A 16,641-nucleotide genomic window follows, 5' to 3' on the forward strand; every position below is an offset into this window, starting at 1 on the left:
AAAAAAAAAAAAAAAAAAAAAAAAAAAAAAAAAAAAAAAAAACTTCGAAATTAAAAGAATAAAAACGGAAAATTGAAAATGTTACGTATAATAAAATTTGTGATTTATTGTAATAACTACATGAAGGACAAAATGGAAAGGGAAATAAAACAAATTAGGAAAAGGAATATATTAAAATTGGAAATAAATATTTTGTAAATTTAATTTGAATTCTATTTTCCCTAATATTCCTTCTCCTATATAATTCTCAAATTTAATTTAATTCTCAAATTTTTATCTTCCCCATGGCTCGCTTCTGCTCCGGCGTCAAGATCATCTCCGGTCTCGTTTCCGATGGACTTTCTAACGCTCTCATCAGGTATTTCTTATATACATACATACATACATACATACATACATACATATATATATGTATATACATATACGCAACGACTCACTTTGTGGTTATTCAATTATGGTTTTCACGTTGCACTTAGGCGTGGGTATACGGCGGAAGCAATGGCGGCGTCGCAAAGAGCGGCGAGGGATGACGGAATGATGAAGAAGGAGGAACAAGCAGAAAGGAGTAGAGAGAAGGTGGCGTGGGTTCCAGATCCGGTCACCGGCTACTACCGGCCGGAGAACTACTCCGATGAGATTGACGCCGTCGATCTTCGTGCTATGATGTTGCAGCCAAGAAGAAAATTTATTGAACAAAATGAATAAATTTGGATGTGCCATTGATGAAACGAGCCCTCGCTTGAGATTATTTACTCTCTTTTTTAAAAATAAAAAATAAATTGGATCTCTATATTTCCAATGATTTAAATTTATTTTCGATCTATTTTATCAAAAAATATAAATTTCATTAGGTTTTATTCGATGTGGAGTGCTCAGTTGTGTTGTCGATTAGAGAGGACTATTAGCTCGTGCACACTCTTATCTTGACCGCTCTATCTAGCCTTCATCTGAAAAAACACAAGTAGCTTGCTGGTAGGTTCTTAGTTCATTCTAAAATTTTGTCACATTAGTTTGTTCGTTCAATTGGTGTCTTATTCATAGTTAAAAATCTGTCTCTAAATCATAGGTTATTTATTAGGTTAACTTGGCTCGCCTAAGCTCAACTTAGGGTAAATTTGTCGGTTTTCAGGATTTTACTCTTTTGAGCTTATTAACTCATAAGTTTCATCTTAGTGTTCTAAAGCATCTTAATTTGTTATACACTAATCTCTTTCATCATCGTTGTTATATAAATCATAGGTATTTGAGGTGTGACCTTACCATAGGTTCCAATTCATATTTCGTATCGTTATGATGTGGACACTTTCTCAAATTCTCTCTTTAGTAAGCATTTCCCTCGTAGGTCTCATAATTCGACCTACTTATAATCATAAAGGTACAACTGTACACCTCTATCGGTCGGAGAATTAGGAATCAATCGACAAATCCCTAATAATTTTCAACCGAACAAGATTGGACTGCTCGCCCCCTACTTCCAACCAGTATCGCCTTTGAGCGCGTTCTTCCACCATTCATTTTCCTTTGCTTGGTTCGCATGCATATGTTCCCATCCAAATATCTCATCATATCGACCTCAATTTTGATATGAATATAGATATATGTTATTGTTCTGTGTGAGTATTGGGAGGAGTAATTCCACATTGACTAATTAAAACAAAAATCATGTATTTTTAAGTTAAGAAGATCACCCTAATTCTTGTCGTAGAAAGATAAGATTTAGAAATAATGTAACGACTTTAAATTTCTACTTAAGCTAAAGTCGCTACTGTATACATAACGTAATCATTTTAGGTGAAAATGATCATTTGAAACTTCATCATAAGATTTACGTGTTCAAAAACATCTTTATAACAACATAGCGAAATATTAAATAAAATAAATAAACATTAAAAGTATAAACATCTCATCCTAACCTAAATTCTAATAAATTAAATACAATTATCATATACATGTGTCATGGTCTCGACTTAAATAAACATTAAAAGTAACATTCTATTCTAACCTAAAGTATAAGAAATTAAATACAACTATCTTATGCATGTGTCATGATTTTGACTTGTGATGTTGTCGTCAGCCGTAAACTATCCTACACTATTAGGGGCTAGATGTAAACACATACAATCATGAATGAAACCTATCATTTCAATCTGGATGTCCTTAGGCGTATCCTACACTATTTGGGGTTAGATGTAAGTACTATCCTACACTATTGGGGATAGATGCAAGCACTATACTACACTATTGGGGATAGATGCAAGCACTATCCTATACTATTGGGGTTAGATGTAAACATGTAAAGTATGGATCCACCAGACGGTTCTCTAATGTTATTGCTAGAGTTGCAACATTATGATAAATAGCATCATGATAAACATAATGATCATTTTTTTGCCTGATTACGTACATGTTCTTACCATCATAAAAGAGGGATTTTCTGATACATGTAACATACAGTGATGCATGAGATCTCCACATTTTTATTCATTAAATCATGTAAAACAACCCTTCAATTTTCCTTCCTATCATATCATTTTACAAAGAAAACCTCTAAGACATGTATTGGGGTTGAATATCGTATCATTCATATTATACATCGTCTTATATCATTTCATGCACACAACATATCCTGATATATCATATTATATCATGCACATATCATATTATAAAGCATGTCAAAACATGTATTATATCGCCAAACGTGTTACACCACAACACAACATGTGTCATAGTCATATCATATCACAGACACATCATAATCATATTAATATATAAACATATCACTTCACAAGCATATTATTGATATATCATTTCATAAATATATCATAGTCATATCATTTCATAAACTTATTATAGTCACATGTTTTCATAAACATTTCATGCATATCAAACATATGACACATACAAAACCATATGACACGCGTCATCATACAAACATCAATATCTAACCACGTCGATATCAAAGTTTTACGGTTGTTATAATATTATTTTCATACAAATCACTTTAAAATCATTTAACACTTTTTGGATTTTTTCTTTTCTCTTTGAGTGTTTTTTTTTTATTTTTTATTCACAATATTCCCTTTCCCTCTGTTTTTTTAATTGATTTAATTAATTAATTTTACTTTATTTATCATTTTTTTAATGCGGTTGTTACAGATAAAGTGAAATAAGGTTGTTAGAAATAAAGTGAAGTAAGGGAGATTGGATGAAACAAAGTTTGATTAAGACAACACGTGAAACGTGTTCACTGCTTTCACACCTCCTTAGTCCTTTTTCCCATTCCTTTAATCATTTTAGTACAGATTAGAAATTGATTTATTTATTTATTTTTTCCCTCAAATATTGGAAATAATAATAAATAAATAAATAAATTTATGATATAAAACAAATGTGAACGTAAGAGACTTATGTTGGTGGATGCTAATAGGGTTTTGACAATTTTTAAATTAATTAATTTAAATTTAGAGACAAAAAGACTAAATAGAATTAATGTTCAGAATTCAAAGAGTAACTTATAATAATTCAACTTATTTTAGTGATGAAATTGATAAGATAGAGAAACTGGATGTGAAAATGATATTGCTATGGCAGTGCTGCCATTGATAGGATAAGAAGCAGAGGAGTTGAGTATCCATCCAGAAATCAGAATTTGTTGATGAAATCATAGATATGGGCGCTTATTTCATCTGCTTTTTCTTGGTTGATGAAGTGCGCTGCGCCTTCCATCACTGCCACTTCTTCCAGAAGTGGTACGTCCTTCTTGAATCCGCCGCCGTGGATGTACTGCTTCGCGCCTGGCAAATGGTACACCATATCCACATCTCCCACTACGAATTTTGTAGGAACTTTGATCTGTGCTCCACTCCATGGCCCTGTAAGCTCCCAGGTTCTGCAATTATTCAGCAAAAACACAATATCGGTTTCTTGGCCCTAGAAAAATAAGAACAGAGAAATCTATTTCATCAAGCAAAATTTGTGAATCCACACTGCTCAATAGCACGATAGTAGTTGAATCCGCCGGTGAAGCCAGTTTTCGTGAATTTGGAGGCGAAGTAATCGATATCCTCCTCCGTTAACCATGAAGGTAAGGTTTCTGGAGTCTTCAGTGTTTTGAATCCATTAGGTATAATCGGAGGGTTTGGATCTCTAATCGTCAGGAATTTCTTCATCATTGTAGCCGTATCCACAGATCCAAAATCGGCTTCCGCTACTCCAGGTTTCTAAACCAAATCTCACAATTAGCGATTCATCAGTTAGCCTAATGCGACCGATTCATTCAATTTCAGAAACCACAAAACACTGCGAACATTCAATCGAATTTACCTGAAATTTACAAATGTAAAAATCGTCGCCGAGGAATTGCCTGGTACGGCTGAGAGGCGAGATTGCCGGATTCCGAGGAGTATAATGGACACTCAAATTGACCAGAGCTTTGACTCGATCGGGCCTGAAGAGGCAAAAGTACCAAGCCATCATCGCGCCCCAATCGTGGCCTACCAAAAAAACTTGCTCGATTCCGAGATGATCGAGGAGGCCGATGAGGTCTCCAATGATGTGGAAAGGCGTATAGGAGGAGGGAGACGGCGGCACGTCGGAGTCGCCGAAGCCGCGGAGATCGGGGGCTATGGCTCGGAAGCCCTTGGAGGCGAGAAAGAGGAGCTGGTGGCGCCATGAGTACCAGAGCTCCGGGAAGCCGTGGAGGAATAAGACCACCGGACCGGAGCCGATGGAAGCGACGTGCATGTTGATGCCATTGGTGGCGATGGTGGAGTGCTCGATTTGCTCCATTGATGGCTTTCGTTTTGTTGCTTCTCCACCGTGCTTCTCTCTGCCTCTCTGCATTCGGTAATAAATAGACAGTTTCGGGGACATAGCCACGGCTTATCCCCACACTTTTTTTTTTTTGTTTTTTTTTTTTAATTATAATTATANTTTCTCTTTTTTTTTTTTTTTTTTTTTTTTTAATTATAATTATAATTAATAATTTAAATTTCGAGTTAAAGATATTTAATCATTTACATATTTTATCATATTTTTTATATTTTATTATAGTCAAATATTTAAATATTTTATCATATTTGCCTTTAATATAAGTAAATATAGACAAATATTTTGCAAAAATTTATTGCTTTTTCCATTTACCTTTATTGTTCTCTATCTTTATAATTTATTTGATTTTATAATTTTCACTGATTTGGGCAAATATTATCAACTAAAATATATTCTTAAAAAAAACAAAAAAACAAAAAATATATCTTTTTTAAACTAATCTACCCTCAACTCTGTGATATTTTTGTTGTTTAAACTTAACAATCCAAATTTTAATTATATTATACAAAAGGCAAATAAATAAATAAATATTTTAATTATATTATACAAAAGGCAAATAAATAAATAAATAAATATATATATATAATATATATATATAACACTAACTTGAGAAACATTCCCTTATTCCAATTTCTACTTGTAATATAGATTTTAATTATGATTGAAATTTAGATTTAGTATCTATGTATTCCGGCATTACCTTTTATCTCATGTGACATGGTCTCGTTACTTAATTATTGATTTTAAGAGTTAAGAGTGACAAATATCCACACATAACTTACTAGCATGCATCCTAAGAAAATTCGAGTTATCACCCAACATAAAATTACTTTAAATAAAACATTTTTAAATTTGAATTTTCTATGATCAAGCCACCAAAAACAATATGTATTTTGTTTGGTAAAAGTATTAAATTTCATTTCCTTTTAAGTCTTTCCAAGTCATTCTCTCTTCAGCTATTTTCAGATGTAATCTCAATTCATTTATATACCTCTCTTTAGACGTCATAAGTTTAATATGAAATAAGATAAAGAACAAAAGAATTAGACAAGTTAAAGTAAGAATCATGAATCATAATAATAATTAACAATTATTACGATAAGTTGAAAAGTATAATTAAGAATTAGAGAATAAAACTTTCGATAATTTAAAAGCATCTTAAAGAACACTCAAAATCCAACATGAGATCTTGCACGTTTTTTATGTTCTTCCATGCCTAAAGTATCAACTTTGAAACTAAAGAAAAATTCCCAAAAATTTTACCAAATTTTAAACAAAATGAAACTACACTTTTATGTGCCCTTTAATGCAAAAAAGAAGTTAGGTAGGAATAGCCCGTTAGTGAACACGACCCGCTTTAGAGCTACAACTGATGAAGGGGAAGTGTCGAGATTGGTTCAAATCCCTAACCCACAATTAACGACAAGTATAAGTTATCATAACTTTTTCTAAATATTTAAAATTTAATTCATTATTGAATTATTAACTTAAAGCATCATTATTATTTTAAATCTCCATTGTTTTTATTAAAGGAAGATGTAATTTATTTATATTTAATCTCCTTTTTCACTTTATTAACCATTATTTTTTAAAAATACCCAAGTTGCCCTTCATCCAACCAAATAAATTATTAATATTTATCTAATTTGAATTCCATAATTGGTTATAAATTAAGATAAAGATATAAACTTTAAATTAGTTCATGGAAATAATTAAATCATTTCAGATTCCCACTCAAACGTGATAAATAGGTTTTTTAAATATAAAGAAATATCTTTCACACTCGCACATTAATTATTAAAAAAATATAATTAAAAAATACAAAAAAAAAGTATAAAAATACAAGGAAATTAATTATTAAATATAAAAGTTTTGGTACCCCTGCTTTCCTAAGACTTGTAGTCGAGGATAACATGGACGCACCTAATAGCATAAATAAATAATAATAATAATAATAATAAGGTTAACGGACTCTGGAAGAGATCGTTTGTTTGAAAATTTTATTTAATATAAATTAAATACAATTCTGTTGGTGTTGCACGAGAATACTATTAAAATTTCATACGAGTAAACAATATTTATATTAGTTCTCGCAAGTACGGCTAACAATTTTATTTCATTAGTTATTTTTAAATACTTAATTGTAACTATTCACTTTTTTACCGACTCAAGTTATATGTTTTCACTAAAACTTTTCGACCCGTGTAGTACTACTTCTGACAAAAGGTGTTGCGCATGATTTGCAAACACAATCTATAAATAAATACTGAAAACCAGCGAGAGTTGAAAAATCAAGAGACAAATTTATCTCGACCTCTGTAACATTGCGATTCGTACATGTTCTTGCCTTGACCATATTGCTTAATATTCATTTAAAAAGGAAGAATGTAGCATGAATGACTATAAACTACTTAGCTTGCTTGTAGATTCTTAATTTGTCCTTAAGGCTGATTGTAGATTCTTAATTTGTCCTTAAGCCTGATGTCCTGTTGGGTTAAAATTGTTTTGTGGTCCTATTTATGTAATAATCTAAAATAATAATAATAATAATATATATATATATATATATGTAATGCATTGTTGTGTCGGGATGCAAGCTTGACGTTAGAGGAACGATTGTGGAAACTCTCGACGACTGAAGCTTAAGAGTTGGGTGGTTTTAGGCGTTTATATGAAAGTAAAGAAAACTCACAAATCGAAGCTTTAAATTTCGATAACTTGATCTATGTTGAATAATAGGTTGTGGTATAAAGATTGTGATAACAATAGGGAAATCTACACATTTGTAGAAGGAATTAGGATCAAATTTGGATTAACATGAAATTTGGAAAATTGCAGAAGACGCGTGAGGAAGAAGAAGATGAGGCGTATGCAGCACACGCAAGCGTGTGAGGAAGGGCGACTGGAGTGTGCGATTGGGTGAATCCCAGGCGCATGAGGCAAGAAACATTGGCACGTGCAACTTCTGTTCAGTTCCCGTTTGACTTCTCTTGACCTTTCCTATAAAGATTGACATGCAGTTCAATGTGATTGCTTGCCTAAGATGATGTAAGCATGTTGTATATGTTAATAGAAAGTTTGTGACTCTAGGTATATTTTATTGAGGTATGGACTATACTGTAGTTTACTAATTTTCACGAAATTCCTGACAGACACGCTGTGTGCTAAGTTACAAACAATGAAGCTTCTTAACCGCGGGCTTATATGATATTACAAGGATTAATGAGGATTCCTAGCCCTTGGTTTATATGATATAACAGGATGCTATAAAAATTAGTAGATACTTGTATTTGATCGAGAGCGAATTGTACATACGAGTCCAAAAATTTTAAATAAGCAGAATCAGAAACAACTGAAATACTTCTTAATGAACAAATGGTCCTCCTAAACGAAACTAAGAATCAAGAGTGAATAAAACTTAAAAATAGTTTGGGAGAATAGTAATAAAACTTGCAAATGACAAGTTTACGGAGTAAATTAACTACTTATAAAAATAATTTTATTTTTCTTTCTAGATAAAGAAGATGCACGACAACCGAGGACAAGACAGGTTGGCTAGAGACTACTAGGAATCTTTTTCCAAGTCTGTTTTATGTACTATGAATTGTAAAAGGTACATGGTTTTGCGGTGACGGTTGTAAATAATGTAATGTTATGTTTTATGTTTGGTCTTTAAAACAAATTATCTGTCTCATTAGTAACTCCTAAGATTCGAGCGGTCAATGAGTATGTGTTACAATTTTATCCTTGATGTCATATTCCTAAGTCATAGACTCTCTTAGACTATCATCTAAGTTCAACTAGAATCACTCATGCTTAACGTAGAGTTTCGGTTCGATTATTTCATAGTTCCTCATACTTCATTCTTATTAGGGCTCTCATCGCTTCATTATGTCTTAAGATTCAACTCTTCAAAAATTATTTTCTCCTAAGATATGTCTTGGAGTTCTAAGATATCCTTGATTAGTTATTCAATAGTCTCGAGGACCACATTTTCTCTCTCTAATTTACATGGAACAAAATGACGGAGCTTGTGGTTAAGAGATTTGACATGTGTGAAACAAAGCCACCACGTGTTGTGAAATCTCATATGGCCTTGCTTTGTCGTATTATTAATCGAAGTTGACAGCATTGACATCCCCTCAACAATGCTTATACACCGTTTAATCTCTCAATAATATTCGTGTTTTTTTTTTTTTTAATTTAACTAAAATATTCATAAATTATTGAAGTGGATTTATCATAACATTGTTAGCCGAACACAACTCTCCACAATGGTATGATCTTGTCCATTTTGAGCATAAGCTCTCATGGCTTTGCTTTGTATTTTCTCGAAAGGCCTCGTACTAATGGAGAGAGTATTCTTTCTTTATAAACCCATGATCATTCCCTAAGGTAGAGGACGTGAGACTTTCATCATCTAACAAACATTATTAAGGAATTTTAAATCAAGGATTAAGGGTGTGTTTAGATGCATATCACCAACACTATACTACCCAAATGAAGCAACAAAACAATCCAACTGTTAAACGAACACGACTTTCCACAATGGTATGATATTGTCCACTTTGAGCATAAGATCTCATTGCTTTGCTTTAGGCTTCCCCAAAAGGTCTCATACCAATGGAGTTAGTATTCCTCGACTTCCATCATCCAACACCAACCACCAAAACCCAATAATGGAGGATTGATTAACTTAATTTCATTCATTCACTCACTAACAAAAATTAAACTCTAAATTCATATAATATAATATATATTCCCCACTTGGTGTTGTCTATTCCATTGTTGTCACCAGCTCATCTTGCCTCTCATTTCAACCAACTTAACATAACAATCACATGAAAACATACCTAATAAGAAAGTTGCAGAGCTGCCATGGAAAGGATAAGCAGAGTAAAGCAGAGGAGTTGAGTATCCATCCAGAAATTAGAATTTGTTGATGAAATCATAGATGTGGGCGCTTATTTCATCTGCTTTTTCTTGGTTGATGAAGTGCGCTGCGCCTTCCATCACTACCACTTCTTCCAGAAGTGGTACGTCCTTGTTGAATCTGCTGCCGTGAATGTACTGCTTCGCACCTGGAGAATTGTACACCATATCCAGATCCCCCACTACGAATTTCGCAGGAACTTTGATCTGTGCTCCAGTCCATGGCCCTGTCAGCTCCCAGGTTCTGCAATCAATCAGCAAAAACACAATATCGGTTTCTTGGCCCTAGAAAAATAAGAACAGAGAAATCTATTTCATCAAGCTAAATTTGTAAATTCACACAGGTCAAAGGCACGATAGTAGTTGAGTCCGCCGGTGAAGCCAGTTTTCGCGAATTTGGAGGCGAAGTAATCGATATCCTCCTCCGTTAACCACGGCGGTAAGGATTCTGGAGTCTTCAGTGTTTTGAATCCATTAGGTATAATCGGAGGGCTTGGATCTCTAATCGTCAGGAATTTCTTCATCATCGTAGCCGTATCCACAGATCCAAAATCGGCTTCAGCCACTCCAGGTTTCTAAACCAAATCTCACAATTAGTGATTCATCAATTAACCTAATGCGACAGATTCACTCAATTTCAGAAACCACAAAACACTGCGAAGATTCAATCGCTTTTACCTGAAATTTACAAATGTAAAAATCGTCGCCGAGTAATTTCCGGATAAGGCTGAGAGTTGAGATTGCCGGATTCCGAGGAGTATAATGGACACTCAAATTGACCAAAGCTTTGACTCGATCGGGCCTGAAAAGGCAAAAGTACCAAGCCATCATCGCGCCCCAATCGTGGCCAACCAAGAAAACTTTCTCGATTCCGAGATGATCGAGGAGGCCGATGAGGTCTCCAATGATGTGGAAAGGCGTATAGGAGGAGGGAGACGGCGGCACGTCGGAGTCGCCGAAGCCGCGGAGATCGGGGGCTATGGCTCGGAAGCCCTTGGAGGCGAGAAAGAGGAGCTGGTGGCGCCATGAGTACCAGAGCTCAGGGAAGCCGTGGAGGAATAAGACCGGCGGACCGGAGCCGATGGAAGCGACGTGCATGTTGATGCCATTGGTGGCGATGGTGGAGTGCTCGATTTCCTCCATGGATGGCTTTCGTTTTGTTACTTCTCCACCGTGTACTTCTCTCTGTCTCTCTGCATTCGGTCTAAATAGAAAGCTTCGGGGACATAGCCACGGCTTATCCGCATTTTTTTTTTATTATTATTATTTATTTTTCTTTTCTAATTTAAATTTCCGAGGTGTGAATTTTATCTTATTTGGGTGTAACGACAAAACTAAATTTTCAAAACCATTTTACATTCCTACTCAAATGTGATAAATAGGATCGTTAAATATAAAGAAATTTCTTTCACACTTACGCCTTCATCACCTAATAATTAAATCATTAAGTGAGTATTTATAGCACATTATAATATAATTAAGAAATATATTGGCTCGGGTTGCTTTTGGAAAAGACCGGACCATATACCACCACCAAGAAAAGACTGGACCATATGCCACCACCAACTCACGTGAAACTTTAAAACTATGCCTAATTTGAAATTATTAACACGTGCATGCATTAATTATGAATTAGTTTTAAACATTACAAATTCATCAAAAGACGTTAGGCAAATACGGGACCATATGCCACCACCAACTAACGTGAAACTTTAAAACTATGCCTAATTTGAAATAATTAAAATGGCCGGCATTAATTATGAATTAGTTTTAAACATTACAATTTCATATAAAAGACATTAGGCAGGATGAGCAAAAGACAGCTAAAAATTTATCTTGACTTTTATAACACTGTCGCTCATACACATCCTCGCCTCAACCATGCCGCTTAATATTCATTTAAAAAGGAATAATGTAGCATGAATGAGTATAAACTACTTAGCTTGCTTGTAGATTCTTAGTTCGTGTGTCCTGTTTTATACTTTGATGTCACATCACTAAGTCATATGCTCTTAGACTATCGGCTAGGTTCAACTAGAATCATCCAAGCTCAATTTAGGGTTTCGGTTCAATAACTTCATAGTTCCTCATCCTTCATTCCTACCGGGGCTTTCATCCGCTCTATCTTGTGAGGTACGTCGTAGAGTTCTAAGGTGTTCTCATTAGTTATTCTATAGTCTCTTTCATCGTCAACGACCAACATATCATATGTATTCAAGGTGTGACATCACCGTAGTTCCAACTAATAATTCTCATCGACACTATCCATCGAGACAAATTAACGGAGTGAAAGTACAGCAATAAGCGTTAAGCCAACACACTTGTATCACATAACTGAACGCCGTTACCTCCATTGCAGCTGTTGCAGCGGCCATGAAAACGAAAAATGAGCTTGCAGTGAAGCAAAGAGGGAAGAAGATTCAGAACTTGTTGATGAACTCATAAATGAGGGAGCTAATTTCATCTGCTCTTTCTTGGTTGATGAAGTGAGCTGCTCCTTCTATCACCACCACTTCTTCCAGAAACGGCACGTCTTCCTTGAACCTTCCTCCATGTATATACTCCTTCGCACCTGGAAAATGGTACACCAAATCAAGATCCCCCACTATGAATTTCGTTGGGACTTTGATCTGTGATCCACTCCATGGCGCCGTCAGTTCCCATGATCTGTACCCACAAAATACATGTACCAAATTCTAAGAAGCTACAGATCTTGGAAACAGCATAGGTTTTGGGGGTTCAGTTCATATTCTTACAGATCAAATGCTCGGTAATAGTTGAATCCTCCAGTGAAGCCTGTTTTGGAGAATTTGCTAGCGAAATAATCAACATCCTCCTCTGTTAACCAAGAGGGCAGAGGATCGGGAGTTTCCAGCGCTCTGAATCCCTTCTCTTTTGGAATCATCGGAGGCCGAGGATCTCTCATCGTGAGAAATTTCTTGAGCATGGTCGCTGTATCAACAGAACCAAAATCCGCTTCGGCAACTCCAGGTTCCTAAGCGAAATTTCAAGAAATCGGTTTAATCGAAAGCTATAACTCAAATAATCCAATCGATTTTAGGTTCTCAGCCAAAAATCATCGCCTAATTTGTGAAATCTGACCTGAAATTGACAGAAGTAGAAATCATCGCCGAGCAAAGCCCTAAATCCGTCGACGAATTTGATCGAAGGATGGCGGGGAAGATAATGCACGCTCAAATTCACCAAAGCCCTAACTCTGTCAGGCCTGAACAAGCAGAAGTACCAGGCCATCATCGCGCCCCAGTCGTGGCCTACTAAGAAAACTTGATCGATTCCGAGGTGATCAAGAAGGCCAACAAGGTCGCCGACGATATGATGAGCAGTATAGGAGGAGGGAGACGGCGGCACGTCCGTGTCGCCAAAGCCGCGGAGGTCAGGGGCTATGGCTCGGAAGCCATTGGAGGCGAGGAAGAGGAGCTGATGGCGCCATGAGTACCAGAGCTCCGGGAAGCCATGAAGGAAGAGCACCGCCGGGCCGGAGCCGATGGAAGCAATGTGCATATTGATGCCATTGGTGGGAACTATTTTGTGCTCTATGTTCTCCATTTCTCTCTCTTGTCCGATGGAAGCAATTTGTTTTCGTATAATAGTTTTTTTATATTAAAAAATATTTGGGTTGGGTTACAACCCAACTCGTCCAATAGTATTTTCTAAAAATAATAATAATATTTTAACTTTCTTAATATAAGATGTTACGCGTGAATATTTTATATTTAAAATTTATAAGATTTTAATTATTAATGTTGTTGGATCGATATGGAAACCTAGAGGGGTGAATAGGGTTTTAACATAAGAGTGTTTAAACGTGATTAATTTTTTTTAATGATGAAACTCTTTACCAAGTAGAAGATATAATTACTGGAATAAAATAATTCAAGTCAAAACAATAAATCACATTAATAATTTTGAAATTAAATAGGAAAGAGTTAGAAAATATAACACCGTAGTTTTATAGTGGTTCAGTCAAACTCGACCTACTCCACTCCCCAAGTACCTCTTGGAAATTTGAACAAACAACTTTCTCGACTCTTTCCACGGATCAAAGCCAAATCGCTACACCACTCTTTTTACGAGTTCAAGAGCAAACTAAATCCTTTCCACGACGCATGATCAAACTGGTACAAGTATTTGAATTTGGTAGTAATACACCATAACTCTCTCAAACAGTAGATTTACAATTTGAAGCACTCAACTATTTTCTCACAATACAATAAAAAAAAAAAAAAATCTCCTTCTCAAGAATAACATGAATAAAATGAACAACTGAGACTTTGAATAATGATAATTGGAGAATTTATGCAAGTTATGTTAAAAATGTGAGGAAGTTGATGAGTTCATATAGGGAAGAAAAGTGGTAAAATGTAAGAATTAATATTGACCATTCGATTCTGGTAGGAGAAATGGAAGGGAGAGATTAAAAGTAAATAAATAAGAAAATTTTTCAAATTTATTTATTTATTTTAATATAAAAATAATAAAAATTAATGTGAATAACCAAATTCAAAATTTATTATAAATATAATAATATAATAATACTAACCACCAAAATTTTAAAATATAATAATATAATAATATAATATAGTAATAATAAAAATCGATAGGAGTAACGGTTAGATTTAAATTTATATTTTGTAAAACTAATTAAAAAAAAAAAAAAAAAAAAAAACTCTATTTGTTACTCTTCCAAAAGGGTAAAAGTCATAGATATACTTTAATTTCTCCATCATTTTGATTTTGCTGTCCCATCGTCAAGTTGTGTAATAAATTAAAATTGTAATAAATTAGTGGAAATTGTTGACTAATTACTGAGTGGCAGATTACAGCACGTCTCGCATCATTGACCATGGGCGTTAGATTAAATGTATAATAATAATAATAATAATAAATCTCCCTTCCACGTTATGCATCACAAATGTTCAATTATTGCATATAATTCAAAAATAATGAATAACTCAAATAAAATGAAAAACTCAATTTACCCCCTTTTTTTTAATAAGACATTAATGTTATAATTAATTTTTACGAACGATTATTTAAAAATATTTTTGTTTTAAAGTTTTCTATAGAGTTAAATATTCGGGACCTATTACAATTATGCAACATTTATGATAATTGAATGACCACATAGATGAACGAATACGATTCTATGTATATTGCTTCTTCGATGTCACAATGAAGTCTTTGATTCTGATTGTGACTTTTAGGTAAAACGAAACGAAGTTTGAATTATAAAAAAAGTTATTTATAGGCAAGAGGAGAACAACAACACGTAATCACCTAATGGTGCAAGGGGCAATTTGTATAGCTTGGTCAACGATTATATCCAATAAAGCTATATCGGATAAAGTATGGTAAATAAATCTGGTAAAGCTATATATACAGTAAACTGAACCATATATATGGTCCAGGTAAATCTTTGAAAATGTACTTTCTATCTTTTCTGTATTCTCTCTTACGGTACATACGTGAAGTCATCAATATAAATTCTTTAGCCAATATTCTCCTTGCATTTTTATCGAGTGTGGGCGTTGTTGTGCAAACCTAACAGTAACGAAGTCCAAGCCGAATAATGACGGTGTGTTTTAGTAGTCGGGAGAGAGAAAATGACGAAAGAGAGTGCAATGAAGAGAGAAGGATGGTTAATGATAAATGAGAGTAATTTAATTGGATTAAATATTTGTCAAATCAAGAATTAGATTTCAAATTTAAATGAATGCACGATCTAATCATGGAGAGAAAAATAACCCATTTCTAGGTAAATGCATGTACCTCAATTATTCATTAATAAATTTATATTATATTAAATACAAAATATTTTTCTCTTTATAAATTAATTAAATAAAAATATAGTTATGAATTATCGATAAGATAATACTTAAAATATCAAATATAATTACATACTTCTAACCGAGAATGATTTATGAAGAGGTCATGTATACTATATAAGATACAAATTAGGTTTCATACAAGTTGTAAAGATGAAGTTGAGGATCTTTCTTCGAAATACCATATAAGATAAGGGTTAATTTTCGGTTTAATGGCGGTAAGGTTTATGGGTCATGAGAATCTTGTTGGCTAGAACTATGAGACGGTTTGTTTGAACAACTAAGAATATGTAGAGGATTGAGAGCTAAAGTGGCGGAGAGAGTCGAGAAATTAACGGCAGTCAGAATCGGAGGGTCTTTGTTGCCGGTGCTACTGCTACTGCCACAGCCGATGTCACCATCGTCGTTTATGTTGGATGAAAGTCTCACATCTGCTAATTTAGGAATGATCATGCGTTTATAATAAAGGAAACGTTATTTCTATTGGTTTGAGGTTTTTTGGGAAGTCAAAACCAAAGCCATGAGAGTTTATGCTCAAAATGGACAACATCATATTGTGGAGAGTCGTGTTCGACTAACAATTTCACTTTGACGGAAACCACCATGTTGCGACGGGGTTAGGAGTTTTTTTAGATTTTTTTGAGTACTCTGTTTCATTTAGTTTCCTATAAACTGTTTATAGAAAGACGTATTTCGAAAAGTAAATCGTTGATGAATTCGGAAATAATGAAAATGAAATGGAAATTAAAAATTGAAAAAAAAAAAAAACGTTGATGAATTCGACCTGCCGGATCAAATGGGGGAAATAATTAAAATGAAATGGAAATTAAAAATTGAAAATAAATAAAAATAAAAATAAAATCCGACCTGCCGGATTCGAACCAGCGACCTAAGGATTAATCTGCGATCAACTACAGTCCTCCGCTCTACCAACTGAGCTAAGGTCGGTTGTTGTTGTAAAACGGCTCTTAAATATAAATATAATTATTTTAACTTTCAATTTAAAAAAAAAAGCTCACAAGTTTGAACGAAA

General features: G+C 34.1%; 3 protein-coding genes and 1 non-coding gene across 4 annotated transcripts; 1 reads left to right on the forward strand and 3 right to left on the reverse strand.

The window, feature by feature from the left end:
• Positions 1-280: 280 nt before the first annotated feature.
• On the forward strand, positions 281-792 carry LOC111791608 (protein SENESCENCE-ASSOCIATED GENE 21, mitochondrial-like). Its single transcript, XM_023673001.1, has 2 exons — positions 281-358; positions 477-792. The coding sequence occupies exons 1-2, from the start codon at positions 285-287 to the stop codon at positions 703-705; spliced, it is 303 nt and encodes a 100-aa protein (XP_023528769.1). The 5' UTR covers positions 281-284; the 3' UTR covers positions 706-792.
• Positions 793-3,477: 2,685 nt separating this feature from the next.
• On the reverse strand, positions 3,478-11,012 carry LOC111791604 (epoxide hydrolase A-like). The gene is made up of 4 exons (XM_023672998.1): positions 10,441-11,012; positions 10,105-10,337; positions 9,767-10,006; positions 3,478-3,649 (listed from the first exon to the last, which is right to left on the reverse strand). The coding sequence occupies exons 1-4, from the start codon at positions 10,903-10,905 to the stop codon at positions 3,643-3,645; spliced, it is 945 nt and encodes a 314-aa protein (XP_023528766.1). The 5' UTR covers positions 10,906-11,012; the 3' UTR covers positions 3,478-3,642.
• A 912-nt stretch (positions 11,013-11,924) lies between these two features.
• LOC111791600 (epoxide hydrolase A-like) lies at positions 11,925-13,364 on the reverse strand. Its single transcript, XM_023672994.1, has 3 exons — positions 12,865-13,364; positions 12,519-12,757; positions 11,925-12,429 (listed from the first exon to the last, which is right to left on the reverse strand). Exons 1-3 carry the CDS (start codon positions 13,327-13,329, stop codon positions 12,183-12,185), a joined length of 951 nt encoding a protein of 316 aa, XP_023528762.1. The 5' UTR covers positions 13,330-13,364; the 3' UTR covers positions 11,925-12,182.
• A 3,105-nt stretch (positions 13,365-16,469) lies between these two features.
• Positions 16,470-16,556, reverse strand: TRNAY-GUA. The gene is given in 2 exon segments: positions 16,470-16,505; positions 16,520-16,556. It is a non-coding gene; the product is annotated as a tRNA-Tyr (tRNA).
• Positions 16,557-16,641: the final 85 nt, after the last annotated feature.

This window comes from Cucurbita pepo, chromosome LG03, assembly GCF_002806865.2.
Source record: "Cucurbita pepo subsp. pepo cultivar mu-cu-16 chromosome LG03, ASM280686v2, whole genome shotgun sequence".
NCBI classification, from domain to species: Eukaryota; Viridiplantae; Streptophyta; class Magnoliopsida; order Cucurbitales; family Cucurbitaceae; genus Cucurbita; species Cucurbita pepo.